Below are 16,276 nucleotides of genomic sequence, written 5' to 3' on the forward strand. Positions count from 1 at the left end.
GAGTGAGTGTTAAATTTTATCCTAATTTCAAAATAGCTCAGACGATTGAAACATCTTTCAGCTATTACTACAGAAGATCACTGCATCAATATGCTTCATACAACCAAGCGGCGGCCTTTGCCATGTGTCGATCATGGAGTAGTTACAATAAAAATTTGACTCATCTGAAGCGGCATCTTAGTGAAACGGAAACGGAGATGTTCTACTTCGATCTTGACGATTTGGATTGGCCAGATTACATCAGAAGATGCGTTGATGGGGTGTCTCAATTGCTTTCCAGACATTCAAAATAGACTCTAGATGCTAGTGCATCATGTTACGATATTTCTGAATCCACGCCGTAACATTACTCATTCATTTGTTTTCAAATAAATTACTCATCCATTTATTGTATACTTATCCTCTTATTTTGAAATAAAATACATTTATTTATATAACCACTATCCCCCCAATCGGCTCAGCCTTCGCTGATAACTCCTCGCCAAAGCCGCTTTTACACCCGGTAGAAAGTCCTTGAAATAATCGTCCCAGTCCAGTCGATCAATATCGAGCTTCAGTAGGTTTCGTTCCTCATCGTTCATCCGATTCATTACTCGGCGCATATTGTCATTCTGAACGGTCCATCCGTGCATGGCAAAGTATCGAGCCGCGTCCTCCAGGGCAAACAATCGTTTCACCGTACGCAAATGTCTAAAAGAGAAAAAAATGTGGATTTGTGGAAAATAGTCAAAACAAATAAAAGCGTCTCACTGTCGTTTCTTTCCCAAAAATGCTAGCAGCAAGTCGGCGGCAACGGCCTGCAAAATGAACCACCAGACGAACATTTGCCGAAGAAAGCGGGAACTTGTCAATACGAGAGCGTAGCGTCTGTAAGAGTAGAAAATTGATACAAATTATAAGTCAGAAAATAAATGAGACATGGAGCTAAAAAGAAAACAAGCTAGATACTAGAATGAATAAGACTGATCTGATGCACAAGTAACTTACTGTAATTGAAAACAATGACACTTATAGAAATATTTTTCTTCTTTATTCGCATTTCTAAGCCAATTAACCATGAGACTAATGTAATGATACTTTTTATACCAAAAGAAGTCGAGAAAATTCCCTAGACCGGACCGGGTATTGAACCCTGTAACCTTTAGTATCTTGCCTCGTGGCCGTGCAACTTACCTTTAGGCTAAAGAAGGATCTGTCTTATTGACATTTTATAGAAATGGTTGCCAAAACATAATTTAACGTTAGATAAACTTCAAATTCCGCCATTTGGTTCATTACTTTTACCCAAAGTTTTTAAGACAGCTCGTTCTGCAACATCTTAGGTGTTGGAGTCTGGCCTTCATTATGACCAACAACTCCTTTCGGTACAAAAACATGATTGTCTCTGTAGCAATCTAAGACCGGGTGCCTCCCAACAAACTTATTCAAACAAAAATTGGCTTATCCAGCTCCAATACTAGCTTATTCAGCTTAAATTGTTTGTTGGGATGTAGTCATTTCAATAGATTGATTGTAAATGATGTGTTACAGTGGGGGGTGGTTTTGGACATAAAACAGAGCCCTAGCTTAATCCATTTTTCTAGCTAGGGCAATAAGTTGTGGTAATTAAGGATTCATCGTATTCAGTCCCCAACAGCATTAGCATTAGCATAGCATTAGCATTGTTACGGTGTAATTCGTAGATTGGACACTAGTGATACTCATGTTTTACTTTTGAGATCCTTATCTAGAATGCTATCAGAAATCAAGAAGGGGAGTGGTCCTTGATTTCAGTCTTAAACAATAATAACAAAAGCATGAGGATTACTACTCCTGGCCACGCCCATCTTCACCGTAACTAGGGAGAGGAAGGAAGTGTTGATGTAGTACTTACTTTACGAGGGGCCACCGACTTAGCGACACCCTCATAAGTACCACGGAGTTGGATAATGAGGAAGGTAATCGTTGGGTCAGGATTTGCCTGTAGCTGGCAATGTTACCGTCGTGGTAGATCTTACCCCGTAACACACCACGTAAAGGTGTCTACCCAGCATTACGGGTCATCGTATTCAGTCCCCAACAGCAGTCTCAGAAATAAAACATAATTAATGTTACCTTGCAGACAGTCGAAGAAACGAAATCCTATTGTTTGAGGCTAAATGTATGCAGCGGAAACAACTTTTTAAGCAATTAGTTAAAAAAAACTTGGTTCCTAGGCTGAACTGACTTGCTGGAAAAAAAATCGAGTTAAGGGTTCAAATACGTACTAACTCTTCTTGAACTGGTGAACAATGTAGTGAGAGGAACACACGGAAGTTCTTATTACTGAACAAATTCTCTTGCTTGAAATGGTCTTGTAGACAGAGCTAAATCCCTAATTCTACAAGCAAGACAAGAATGTGGCTAGAGCTGCGATGCTGCGATGCATGGCCAAAAACTGTATTACTGTTTCTGATTCTCAAGACAGGATTGATTTCCTATTGATAAGGGACGCGCCTTCAATGGGATTGCTCTCTGTAAAGGGTCTCAATAGCGGGACCTTGTCATGGTGCTCTTGAGAAAACAAAACAACAACTGTATCAAAACCGATACTGCATTTCTTATCAATAGTAATGGAGTAATTCGACATGCACTTAAACACTAAGGCTACAGGTAACGCTACAATAGATCTAATAACTGGTAGTGGCATACCCGAACAGGAAAAAAAGGTGAATCAGTAGAAGCGATTGTCACACCACTTTTCACGCCAAAGAAGGCAGGGAATTTATAGGAAAAGGTAAATCGAAAAGTGAAGACGCCCAATCATGACAGCGAACGACCTATCTAAGATAAAGAAAGTCGAGTCAGTCATAGTTGCAGCAAATAATGACTGGGCCAACTCCAAAGTTGGTGGAACTAGGTGTTGACGTTGAAAGATAACAATGCCTATATACTTTTTTTTAAGTGAAATTTTGAATGGTGAATGTTATGACGATGCCTTAACGTGAAAAAACTGAGGAGTAATTACCGATCAAGTACCTGCAGGTGTAACGCTACGATAGCCAATCCACATGCAAATTTCCTAGAAATCAGAAGGCGAATACAAAAGCAGCAAAATAAAATTTTCATAAAGAATTATAAATTTTCCATTAAAAATTTATAAATTGCCTATAAACAAATCAGGGTATGAGGGTGGACTCGATTATCCGGAGTGTTGAAAACAATTATTTTACTCCAGATAATCAAGCCATTCTTTTTGTTGCAGAAAATATAACTTCAGTTAAAATAATCTTTATTCCAGTAAAACAAAAGCTTAGAGTTGTGCACCAACCGGCACTATTTTAGCCATAGCGGTGCACCGACGGCTGAAAACATCATTTACTAAATAGGTCATATGACCAAAATTTTCACCTCGTTCGGCTAAATGGCCCTTTCTGCCAAACGAGCGTTTCGACCAATCGGCATTTTTGGCCAGATGAACTATTCGGCCAAACGATTTTTTCCGGCTAAACAACACTTTCGGCCATATAACCATTTCAGCCAAATAACATTTTCGGCCAAATGATCCTTTGTGTCAAACGACCATTTCGACCAAACGGCATTTTCGGCTAAATGATCTACCTTTTTGGCCAACTGACCTGTTAGGCCAAACGACATTATTGGCCATAAGGGGTCGTACACTAATTACGTAAACACTTACGGGGGGAGGGGGGTCTGCCATTTTCTTACGCTCCATATAAATAAAAAACTATTTGTATGGGAAAAATCTTACATGGAGGGAGGAGGTGTTAAAAAACTCAGAAAATTTTCTTACGTTATTAGTGTACGGCTCCTAAGTCTATTTCACCCAAATTATTTCGGTCACACGAGTTTCGGTCTAATGATTCGTTCGGCCAAACTGCTTTGGGCTTTGTGGACTTTGACTAAACGGCCCTTCTCCATAAAAAAATATTTCAAAGTGAATCCTTGGAAAACCCTTGAGAATTTCCACAAAAAATCTATTAAAATTTCAAAAGTAAATTATTTAGCGCTTCCACAAGAAGTTTTTCAAAATTTGCAAGGATATTTTAAAAAAAAACAAATTAATCCACTTAGCGGTGATTATGCCTTTCTCGTTCATTATAAATTGTGTCGAGAAAAATTCATTAGTGAAGTCAAAACAGCACTAATAAAAAGGCTTAACGTTAAGCCGATAACTAACCGGGTGACTAGATATTTTGAACTGCTCTGGTCAGAACTCGTTATCTTTTAACTCACACTTTAATTTGTTTCTAAAAAGTTGACTAAGAATCGCTTACACCCGAGCCTGTGACAAGCGCGGTGTCATCATCATCAATAGACATAGCCCGCTGTCATCATTGAAACGCAGTATGAAAAAAAATGTGCCCGGGACATCCTGGCTACGATCTGGCGACGGACTAAACAATAGGGAAACTGTTCCGATCTCCATCTCACTGTACATATATCCATCTCATCGTATGTGTGCTCATTGCTGAAAAAAATCACAAAAATAATTAACCAAGACAAAATTCTCAAAACGACTTATCTGCTTTTGTAAACAAAGATTCAAACGACGATCTGACGAATCTGATAGCTCTCCCACGCAAACCAACACCACCAATAGGTAGGTGAAGGTTTCCGCTACCTGTTGATGGTGTTGGTTTGCGTGGGAGAGCTATCAGATTCGTCAAATCGTCGTTTGAATCTTTGTTTACAAAAACAGATAAGTCGTTTTGAAAATTTTGTCTTGAAACAAACCAAATTCCTTTCCATTGCTTTGTTTTTGATGGGATGGAAATAGAAGCTATGAGATGAAGTGGCGAATCGTTCCCCTAGGATGATTGTTAATAGTCTGGTTACAGCGATCTGTGTCCAATTAGTTTCACAAATGGTTTTTAAATTCCATCATCCGAACTACAGAATTTCATGGAATGCTTGTATAAAAGATTTAATATATCTGAAGGCAAGAAAACTAAATTATAGAAGACCATTTTGAACGATTTTGTTATTCGACTTCAATACTGTCGGTAAGGGCGCTGACCCATTCTCACTATAGACACTATAGGTTCCATACACGCGAATCAACTCACTTGACGGTTCCTTCCACTCAAATCCGACCTTGCGTGGAAGAAGCCAAAAATAAGTAAAATGCGAAAAAATCCGGTGAGTACTTTGCCTTTACTCCCGTGTTGAATTTTCACCCACTATGAAGTTTCACCAACTCAAATTTATGTTATTTTCACTCACTCGAGACTATGGTGAAAACAACTCAAATTTGGCTTCTTCCACGGAACAGCACACGTTGGGTCGATGCAGCTCTCTTTGTTTATAATAACATTCATGAGAGGGAGTGAGAAAACTACCTAATATTGAGTTAAAAATTTGAACTTCGTACTCAAAGTTGAGTTCATTATACTTTTTTTTTAGGTTCTTTATTTTTTCTGTGTAGACGAGCTGAGGCGAAGGCGAGTGTAGCCAAACGAACTGTCAGTTAGTGTAGCCAAACGAGCATGACGCCACGATTGCAACCCAAGCAACGTAGTGTGTAACGTCAAATTCGCGTGATACACTGTGAAAAAGTGGAAAAACACACTTAATCGAAATAACCCAACCGTGCCTGCGCTCGTCTGTGGAACCTATAGAGATGAGTGACGTTTAGAGCTCGCACACTAATGTGCAATTCGTCATGTGTAAAAACATGTTTGTTTTCCTTCTGCTCATAACCTAAAAAATGATCGGGTCATCACAATGATTTCAAAAGAGTCAAAAAATATATGGAAATATACTCATTTTTACCCAATCTTTGCTGAGTTGCACCATCTAGGAGTGTTTGTTTTCCTTTTATCGCCACTCACACATTCGGACGTGAGAATCTCAATAGTGTCTCACCCCCGATGACAGTACCGAATTATGGGTATTTCTTAACTTGCGGTGACTGATTGTGATTATACTTGGAGAGAACAAATAAATAGGGTAAAACGTCCTATCGTTGTGGTATGCCCTAATGTTGCGGTAGTGTTAAAGTAGTCCATTCTGGATATAATACCACTGAAAACAATTGTGGGTACGATAAAACTCTACGAATTAACGACTAGAACAGCTTTTGATTGACAAAATTCCGTTCAAAATGATGAAAATCAACAATTTTTCTTAAAAAAGTGAATCTTTTGAAGCTATTATTGCGGTAGTGCTAAGGTCCTATTGTTGCGGTATCGCTCTCCATGAGAATTACATGCAATACCGCAACAATAGGACTGACCTTCAAAAAATATCGCAACGATAGGTAACTGCGTCCTATTATTGCGGTAGTTTGTTTTTTTTTGTGATAAAAACAAAACAACATAAGTTCAGCACAATTGACATAATATTCACGAAACTATAGTTAACGAGCATCCTATTCAACTACAACAATATGGAAATCGACCAACAGGTAATTTTTGAAGAATTTTTGTAATCAATTTTGTTTTGACACGGTGCTTAACCCCTCCATAATAGGTCGTTTTACCCTACACACAAAAAACAAATATTGTTTCAATAAAAACTTTGCACTTTTATTTTGAAAAGTGCTCAATTTTCTCAAAAGTAAAAGTTAAACTAATTCTTATGAAAGTATTATTTTCATTTGAAAGTTCTTTTTCTGTTGTTCTCAATATGAAATTAAAAGTTCTTCCACTTAGCCCAAAAATTGTAGAACTGTCAAATCGAACGATATACACCGACGAATCAAAACAGCAAAACGGAGAAAAAAAAAAAAATCGTTTTAGCAGGGGCACTATGGTATTTCATGCATTAAGTAAGTGGTGAAAAAACAAAATTACATACTTTTTCACTTATCTTCTGCGATTTGCTTAACTTTTTATATTTCTTACTTTAAAATTGAAGGCCGCACGCAATATAGCGGAACGGCAACGGAAACGGCAGATTTGAAAGTTAGTCCATATATTTTCTATCAAATGTTTCGTGTCCGTCACCTTTCCGCCAAATCGCGTTTAGGGCTTAACACATATAGAATACTGTAAATAAGCAACACACATTTTATTTCACATGCACTCATGGATGTTTTCCATGTTAATAATATAAATTTTTGACCATTATTTTATTAAGTCTAACTCAAAGTGCCTCCACGAAAACTTTTGCTCTCACCCCTCTCTCTTCCTGCTAGTGTCACAATAATAACAAAGCAGTTTGTTTTTTCATCTGGTGGTGCATCATAAATTAAGTGCGCTTAAATCACAGAATCAGTGCTGGAATTTAATATTAATTGAAGTTTCCGGATAATCGCATCATGATGCCTCGTATGCGACAACAGGAGAAAATTCATTCAGATGCAGAAATCCCAAGCAACGCTCATATTTTTCTCCAAGTCCTATTGTTGCGGTCTTGTTTTCAGAGCAGTTCGGTGTCGGAAGTCGGAGAAAATTACCGAGAAACCGGGAGGTAAGTCACATTTATTATTCAAAAATATATTTAAACAGGTGCATACTTATTCGAGTCATCAAAAGCAGTGCCCGAGAATTCAATGGTGAGAACAAAGTTAGGCGCGGCTTTTGCTGGTCGAAGACTGAGCGTAATTTTCACTTATGTAAGTTTTCTTACAGATAAATAGCCCACATATTTCAACATTAGTAACCGGAGGAAACGGCCATATCAGCATGCTAATATACGCGGTCCGACAAGTGGCCCGGAAGAGGCCACCTTTACAATATTATTTCGAGAGTTACCTTAAGCTTCAAACAATCAAATAAAACTAAAAAAAATAAGCCGATTAGTATTCTATTAAATTTAAAAAGAAAATATGGAAAACGATGATAGTTTGGGAGGTTCTTTTTGGAGCAAAATAAAATATCATTTTCTGAATGAAAAATCCCACTCTTTTTACCCCAGTGTGACCATTTGGATTTGACAGTTGTAAAATTTTATTTTGAAAGTTCACACTTTTAATTTTAGAGTGGCATGTCACTTTTGAAACATCGTTGACGCAAAAGTTAATGCACTTTTATTTTAAACATACGCAACTCTCTACGAAAAAGAACCAACGCAACTTTTTATTTTAACCAATGGTTTTTTTAATTTCATTAATGATTTTTCTTTCTGTGTACGTAAAATATAAATTTAAATTTTGATACTTTATCAATATTAACTATGTCGACATAATTACAAATCAACAAGATAAATGAATAACACAGACAACCAGACGTAACAGCTTGAACATTTATCTGAAAATCCATCGTCTAACTCCTCTACTACCGTCTTGCGAGCGTGTTACACAAAACAATGTTTCGTATGACATTGTCACCAGAAGGCGTTGGAGTGAAATGTCAAACTCAAGGTATTACGACGCTAGCGCCTCTAGTTGTGAAACGCACAATCAATCAAATTCGAAGTGTTCGTTGAAGTCATGGTCGATGGTAATTTCTCTAGTGTTACGTCTGTTTGTCTGTGTGAATAATATTGCCGATTTCACCAATTTGAAGAGTTATGTGTAGATTGTGATTTGCCCGTTTCTTTTTCTCACACTCACTCTCATTTCGGGTTGATCGATTTTTGTTACTGAAATTTACCCAATTATAACCCATTAGTCGTTAGTCACATGTAAGCGTGTACACAAAAGATATTTTAGTTACTAGATAAAGATTGTCGCTTCGGTTCCCTTTGTTCTGCCGTCCGGAACATGTTGGGTACCAAGCTGTCAAATCGTATGGATTTTCCTTCTTTGACATTTAGCTCCCCTATCCTCTCCAGCAAAAGATGTTTCGGACAGCGACAATCTTTATCTAGTAACTCATGATTTGACGTCTATTTGTTTTTAGATTGAGCACTCACACACAAATATTACACACGGAAAATCAAACTTTTTTGAGTGTATTGAGTGTGAGAAAAAGATAACTGTGAGAAAAAAAATCTCGCAGAACTCTTATAAAGTGCAAAAAGCGCAATATCATTCGTTTTTGTTTTAATATTTATAGAAATATACGAGACAGCTGAAAAAAATGCTACGATTAATGCATTCTGTCTACTTAGATCTTTATTCGATCGAATGCAACTCGTTGGAATAAATCTGTCAAGGACAGATGCCGTTAAAATAAGTAAATTTTGTAGCGTATTTTGCATACAAAAAGTTGTATTTTCCTCATCACTTCAGAGCCCATAATTCGGTAAGGCTCGTTTTCGACAGTAAACAATGAAAAATGATCCCCCATCCATTGTAACTTGTTGAGAGTAAATTAGTTAAGAAAAAGGCGCGGCTACAAAGCAAGACCATGCAAAGAGTGGCTGGGTTCGATTCCCGGTGCCAGTCTAGGCAATTTTCGGATTGGAAATAGTTTCGACTTCCCTGAGCATAAAAGTATCATCGTGTTAGCCTCATGATATACGAATGCAAAAATGGCAACCTGACTTAGAAACCTCGCAGTTAATAACTGTGGAAGTGCTTAATGAACATAAAGCTGCGAGGCGGCTCTGTCCCAGTGCCAGTTTGGGGATGTAATGCCAACAAGAAGAAGAAGATAGTTGCTTGTAAACTCGCGATTTATGTGCAGCGCTTTTCAAAATGTATGCTGGCATGCATTGTCAAGGATGTTCGCTACGCTGAGAAGCATATCTTGCCACGGGGTTGGGAGCAATAATTATGTGGCTTTTTGAAACACCGCAATAAATCATTTACTATTTAATTATTATTGACTACACACCAAACAAATTATGAATATTACTGGTGATGTATTTCAATAAAATGACACAAAACCACATGACATAAACAAAATCGTATATTTTTCAATGTCAGATGATTTAAAATTACATGTCACGGAACCTAAACACAGCACCCGCTGCAACGCACCTAACGCACCAGCAGTTAATGACTTGATGCAGTGAAATACTTGTTCAGTGCAAATCGTGGAACCAGTTTTACTTCGATCATCCCTCTTTCAAGAAACGGAGATAGCTGAGTGGTAGCGTGCCGGGCTCTCACTCAGCGGACTTATGTTCGATTCTCGTTCTGATCGATCAATTTTTTTGTCAATAAAGTTGTGATGTAAAATTAAAGTACCACCTAATTTTACGTCAAAAATGACGCTCGTATATGTCGGTGTCACAGCACCTAAAATTACATGATTATTTTTAGGTGTGATATTTCCTTCCTTTCAAATATCCATTCGGCGGAACGTCATTCGACTAAATGTACCATTATTCATTCGAAAATCCACTTTCAACCAAATGTGGGCTTCGTGGCCGAGCGGTTAGCGTCGTCAATCGTCAAAACGCATTTGCTATGGAGTGAAGGTTTGATTCCCGCCCTAGTAAGGAGGAAACATTAGCCATAATCAACCAGATGACCAAATTCCAAAGGGGCCTTTTGCTCTAATCACTGGTGCCGGGAAGGACTGGGGAAGGTTTTGTGTATATTCGAGATAAAATTGATCGTTTTACACAAAAAAAAACTCTACTCCTGTGGAATTAAATCTGTAAACAGGCGAGCGGGTCTCCTGGAAAACCTTCCGCCTTTGGTGGGTGTAGGGTGACCATATGGTATCCTAAAGGAGGACATGCCCTCCTTTTTCATTAAAAATCGGATGTCCCCCTTTTACGCTAAATTGTATTTCTTTTAAAAAAATGAGAATGACTATTTCTGAGAAATATCTTGTTTGACAAGCAATAATACAACAACGTTGCCCAAGTTTGCATTTCTGCTTTAGAATCTGAAATATACTCCTCCCTGGTTTAGTATGGTATAGAAGATGACTGGAAATAGTTTTAATGTAGAAATTGCGGCTATCTCTGTCTAAGAACCATTGAACGACTAACGTTTTATTCTGCCCTACGATTCGGCTATTTGATGTGGCCTCTTTCAAAGGAAAAATTTGTCAATCGTTTTTTTTCCTATAGGTATATACTAGGTCGAGAACGATTAACAATTTTTCCCCTTGAAAAAGGCCACACTCAAAGCCTGAAACGTCGGTCAGAACAAAACGTGACCCGTTTAATGGTTTTTAAGACTGAGACAGCCACCACAATTCCTACAATTTTTCTCCATGTTTTGAACATTTTTTTTTCGTTAATATCGAAAATGAAATGCGTGAGTTACACTAATACAGGTGTCAAAGATATCAGAAGAATCGGAATTGTGAGAAATGGATTAGGAAAAAAAGCAAATGCTTCTGAAAAACACCCTTTTGAACGCATCATACGATAGTTGAGAGGAGCCACAACGCCATGCCTAGAACGGAATAGAAATATCTATAACTAATCTCAACAGTTTTGAGTTTCTTTAGTTGAGAATTTTGTGGTCATACAGTCAACGATATCATTCTCAATTACATTTCTTAAATTGTGATTCTCGAATTGAGAATAAGATTGCGTTGGGAGAGTAGAAGCATAAGTACTAGAACGCTAGACATTTAAATTATTTTGCCAAATTATGCTTCAACAAGCTTCAATTGGCCATAACTTATGCATCATGTTGTAGTGCATGTTTTGTTTCATCCCCAACATTGATTTGACACTTGTAGTACCGGTACTTTGTCTGCCAGATCGAAGTAACCTAGATGTTAGTCAAGCGAACAGGAACGACATTAGCAATCTTATACTTTTGAATCAACTGTTGGGAGTTAATAAATAGAAAGTGCTTTATATGGACTACTAGTCAACCCGGAAGACGTTATTCTGCATAGTAGGCAAAATTGCGAATTGTGAACTGCCATGCGAATGTTCCATACGAATCTTCGTTAGAGTTTTCCACATGATTTTCGCATGAGGAAATATCATATAAACGTTGGAAACGATAACGAACATATCTGCTGAAGGAATGAAGAAAATCCATCCAGCCGTTTTCGAGTTTTGCGGATACGAACATAGACCACTTCATTTTTATTTTATAGAGAAAAGATAAGAATAAAGATAATGTTCCATCTGGAGTTAATAAAGTAATCTGTTTTGTTAACAAAGTAGAAGAAGATGTCGTATTTGCCTCCACTTACAAATACTTCTTCCAATAGACTTTAGTAAGCAAAATTCTAACAAATACAATATTCTTAAAAACTAAAAATTGATCGATGTCCTCCTTTTTCATCCAAATGTCTTCCTTTTTCGCTACGATTCGGGTGAATTGTCATCCTTTAGAAAAAAAAATCATATGGTCACCCTAACCAAATGTGACTGTCAACCAATTGACCCGACTACTTTGATTATTATTAATTTGACTATCAATTGTGGCACGTACCAGGCCTACTTCGATAGTTCTAAAGCTATACGCTAGGAAAAAAATCAAAAAAGAAAAAGTAGAATCACGGAAAAAATCCACAGTGAGATACGAGATGCAATTTTCCAAATAATTTAACAAAAAGATAAAATGTTATGTAGGGAGAAAGACGGCTTTGGCAGGTTTTGTTCTATTATTGGCAGGGGGGTTTTTGTCGACCAAATTTTATGAAATTTGGCCACAATATTCTTTGATATGCAAAGAATGTTTATGCCAAATTTGAGCCTAGTCAGTCATAAAAAACCCCCTGCCAATAATAGAACAAAACCTGCCAAATCCGTCTTTCCCCCTATTTGAAAATAACTAGAAGCACGAGATTAGACTTTTCATTATCTACATTGTACATGTATTTATTTGATTGTAAATGATAATAATTTTTTTCTAAAATTGATTCAGAAAAAGGGTACCAGTTATTTGTGGTAATTATTGAATTTCTAATTTCGTGTAACAGACCGTTTAAAAAAATTTGGCGGAATTTTTTTAATTCATTTTGAATTCCATTTGCTATACCTTGGTGTGGTAAATTTTTGTGATTCTACTTTTTCTCTGATGACAGCATTTATCCGAAAAAACCATTATGGCAGAATTTGGCCAACCGACATTCCCGATTGCAGCAAACCAGAAACTTGTACTAGTGCAATGGTGGGAAAATTAGGCAAAAGCGTTGAATATTCGCCTAGCCTAGCGGTGAGATCTGCGGCTATAAAGCAAGACCGTGCTGAGGGTGACTGAGTTCAATTCCCGGTGCCGGTCTAGGCAATTTTCGGTTTGAAAATTGTCTAGACTTCCCTGGCCATAAAAATATCATCGTGTTAGCCTAATGATATACGAATGCAAAAATGGTAAGTTGGCTTGGAACCTCGCCGCTCATAACTGTGGAAGTGCTGAATGAACATTAAGCAGCGAGGCGGCAATGTTCCAGTGGGGAATGTAATGCCAATAAGAAGAAGAAGAAGCGTTGAATATTTGATGAGTAGTGATAATAATTCAGTCTAAAAAGTCTCATAAGCATCATGTACGGGTAATCTACAACTCCATTCAATAAGACAGGCTTCTGTCAAGTCAAATTAACATTTCACTCAGTTTGCTCAAATCTATAAAACAATAAATGTTACCCTCTTTTGAGGGTACAACTTAATATCTGAAAATTTTCAGAAACGATGTTTTAAGTTTTTAGCTGATGCAAATAGATGTGTCGAAAACTTAGAAAAATTGACAAATTCATGGATTTATATAAATTTTTCGAAAAACCGTCAAATTTACGCAATACGCATAAGAGTCAAATTTTCTAGCATTTTGCATTTATCATCAAAATATCAAAAACGAAAGTTTTTGAGTTGTGCCAGTTTTTGCACGAAACCGTCGACATATTTTCAAACAAATTATCATTGGGCACTTTACAGATCTGTAGCGGACTGGAAAACTTAAACATAGAGTGAAATCCATCATTTTTGATTCATATTATAATATCAAAAAATGGAAATCTAAATTTCCATAAATAACCAAGGAGTTGAAAATGCCGAAGAAATTCCGTTTATAACTGAGTCCAAGAGTGGTCATTTTCACCCCGTAGATTACGCCGAATTACGCTCGTATTGGTCACGACACAGAAATACATTTGATTTTTTATATAAGCTGCACTGATATTGTGTTCTATAATGACGCTCTAAACAAATTCCGAACAATTCGGTCACCATGTGACTCATTTCATGTGTGTATAGAAAAAAGCGTGTTCAAAAAAATGAAATGCCTAGTTTTGACGTCAATCACCGTATTTTAAACAATTAATCATACATCTCTTAAGAGATTACAAAAGCATGTGCCCGATGCTGTGTCAAAAACAACGAAAGAGGATTCGAGTTTAACTGGCAAAGGTATTTGTTTTATTTTTTGAAGTGTTGTTTGGCCATTTACTATGGTGTCAATTGTACGAAAATAGCTCAATAATTACCTCATTAGAATATATTTACATTTCCGGACAAGATCGCATCTTGATCAATAGCAAGATCGATGGAATATTGGGATGATGCTGTAAAAAAATATCGGGAGTAGTATATAACGTCACCTGCCATCAAAATATGGCACTGCGTTATTTCTCCAGACATTTGTTTATACAAACTTCAACTGGCTCCACACGGAGTCAAAAATTGATAATTGCGAAACGATACTTTTTTACCAAAGCTTTACTGTACCTAATCCTTTATAGTCACTCGAGAGCTTGAGGCACTACACACTTATGGGGATTTGTATAGAAGAAATCTTACATGGGGAATTTACCAAATGTCTGCCTGTTCATGTTCAACAAAGCTTTTTTCACCAGAAAACATTTACTATTGCACTTGGTTGGAATAGGTCATTGTGTATAAAAGCTTTGACCATTAAGGGTACACAGCTGATGGCCACATATTATGAGAATCAAATTTGTTGAATTTCAAGCCACAAATTTGTTGAGTTTCAAGTTCAACCCTCATGCTTTTTACTCACCCAAACAGTCGACCCAACAAAGACTCGCATCCTTTTGAAATCCATTTTCCAAAATCACCCCACCGTATGTTGTTCACATCGGTAGCGTAATTGAATACTGGCACAGTTCCAGTGGCTTCTCCACGTGTTCTGGCCCGTTCTGCACCCACGGCCAGCATCGCAGCTACACAGTAATCCACCGGTACGGTATGGCTAGCAATTTCTCGCTCCGCCATGCAGCAGTAGAATTTTCCCTGAATCATCGGTACACACATCCCCGAGATTCCGTTGAAATTGTCCACCCAACCGGGGATTGGTTCCCGGTAGGCGGACGTCACTACCGGAGGCCGAAAAATGCAAATAGGAAGGTGTGCATAACTTTGCTGGATCATGGCTTCGGCGCATTTTTTGCTGAAGGTGTAGCTGTTAGGCATAGTTCCAAGAATCGATGGCGTCAAGCACTTCTTCTCGTTTTCTTGCAGGTGGCTCAGGATCTCCAACAAGTTGCTGTAACCACCGAAAGGGATGTCTTCAAATATTCGCTCTTCTATTCGCGATCGGTTACAGTTGGAATAAAATGTGGACACGTGAACGACAGATCGCACCTGAGCCATCTTACTTACAATATCGAACAATTTCCGAGAACAAACCACATTAGTATCCAAGGCAGAATCGATGCTCTCGTTAAACTTCACTGAAGCCATCACATTGAACACGATCGTTACTTCAGCTTCTAGAAGTTTCATATCGTCGGCACTAATGATCTTTTCGTTTTGAAAATTTGTATCAACGGCAATCACTTTAGAAAACACACTCGCTGGATCCGGATGGCTTTCTCTGATTACGTTGAAAATCGGCTCCCGGAAGATTTCCTTCAATCGAGTTTTGAATTTAACATTTTGTTTCTCACGAAGCAACAGATAGATTTTCTTCACATTGAAACTCCGCAGCAGCTTTTCAATCAACACCTTTCCAATAAACCCTGTCCCACCACTGATCAGGACTACCGAATCTTTGTAGAGATTTATCGCACCCAAACCGTTTTCCGAACAGTTCTTAATCAAATCACCCATTTCCGCTGACTTCCTTCTAGTGTTTGAATATTTGAAAAAGCAAACTATACTTCCGTGTCTCGGCGATCGCGCCTAACCGTCCGAGTTGAGTTCTTGATCCCAACTGAAAGTGGACCGATCCATGGCGGGCGTTCTTGAAGTAAGAACAACCAAACCCCAAAGATCTCAGAGGGGCCCGCGTGACGCAGGCAACTTGTTGTATGCTCACAACATAGTCAAGAGGATCGCGACCAAAGCAGGGAAAAAATCTGCCTCTGTTGGGCGGTTGCTTTTTTTGTGCTGCTTTAAAGGTATATCAAGTGTTTTGTTTCCACACAGTGGTTTTCATTGAATGTATATGGACCACATCAAAGAAAAGTTCGAGGACCCCTTATAATTAATAGTTTTTATGATATTCTCATTAAGAAACATTCTTAGAGGAATATTAAACAAATGAAGTAAAGGAAGAAATTAGGTGTTTCCAAAAGCGGGGGAGCACGGTATTTAAAGAACTAACTGACAAACGCCGTAACATAGTTCGGTAAACGTA

General features: G+C 37.8%; 1 protein-coding gene and 1 long non-coding RNA gene across 2 annotated transcripts; one reads left to right on the forward strand and one right to left on the reverse strand.

The window, feature by feature from the left end:
- Nucleotides 1-397: 397 nt before the first annotated feature.
- On the reverse strand, nt 398-15,747 carry LOC134223206 (fatty acyl-CoA reductase wat-like). Its single transcript, XM_062702345.1, has 3 exons — nt 14,696-15,747; nt 751-867; nt 398-690 (listed from the first exon to the last, which is right to left on the reverse strand). Exons 1-3 carry the CDS (start codon nt 15,745-15,747, stop codon nt 441-443), a joined length of 1,419 nt encoding a protein of 472 aa, XP_062558329.1. The 3' UTR covers nt 398-440.
- Nucleotides 6,982-7,718, forward strand: LOC134223204 (uncharacterized). The gene is made up of 2 exons (XR_009982480.1): nt 6,982-7,395; nt 7,557-7,718. It is a non-coding gene; the product is annotated as an uncharacterized LOC134223204 (long non-coding RNA).
- Nucleotides 15,748-16,276: the final 529 nt, after the last annotated feature.

Source organism: Armigeres subalbatus, chromosome 3 (assembly GCF_024139115.2).
Source record: "Armigeres subalbatus isolate Guangzhou_Male chromosome 3, GZ_Asu_2, whole genome shotgun sequence".
NCBI classification, from domain to species: Eukaryota; Metazoa; Arthropoda; class Insecta; order Diptera; family Culicidae; genus Armigeres; species Armigeres subalbatus.

Coding starts and splice junctions, on each gene's coding strand:
- LOC134223206 (XM_062702345.1), bottom strand. CDS start 15,747: ATGGGTGATTTGATTAAGAACTGTTCGGAAAACGGTTTGGGTGCGATA. Junction 868..14,695: donor TTGTTGGGTCGACTGTTTGG/GTGAGTAAAAAG, acceptor CTACTCTTACAG/ACGCTACGCTCTCGTATTGA. Junction 691..750: donor TTTTTGGGAAAGAAACGACA/GTGAGACGCTTT, acceptor TTTCTCTTTTAG/ACATTTGCGTACGGTGAAAC.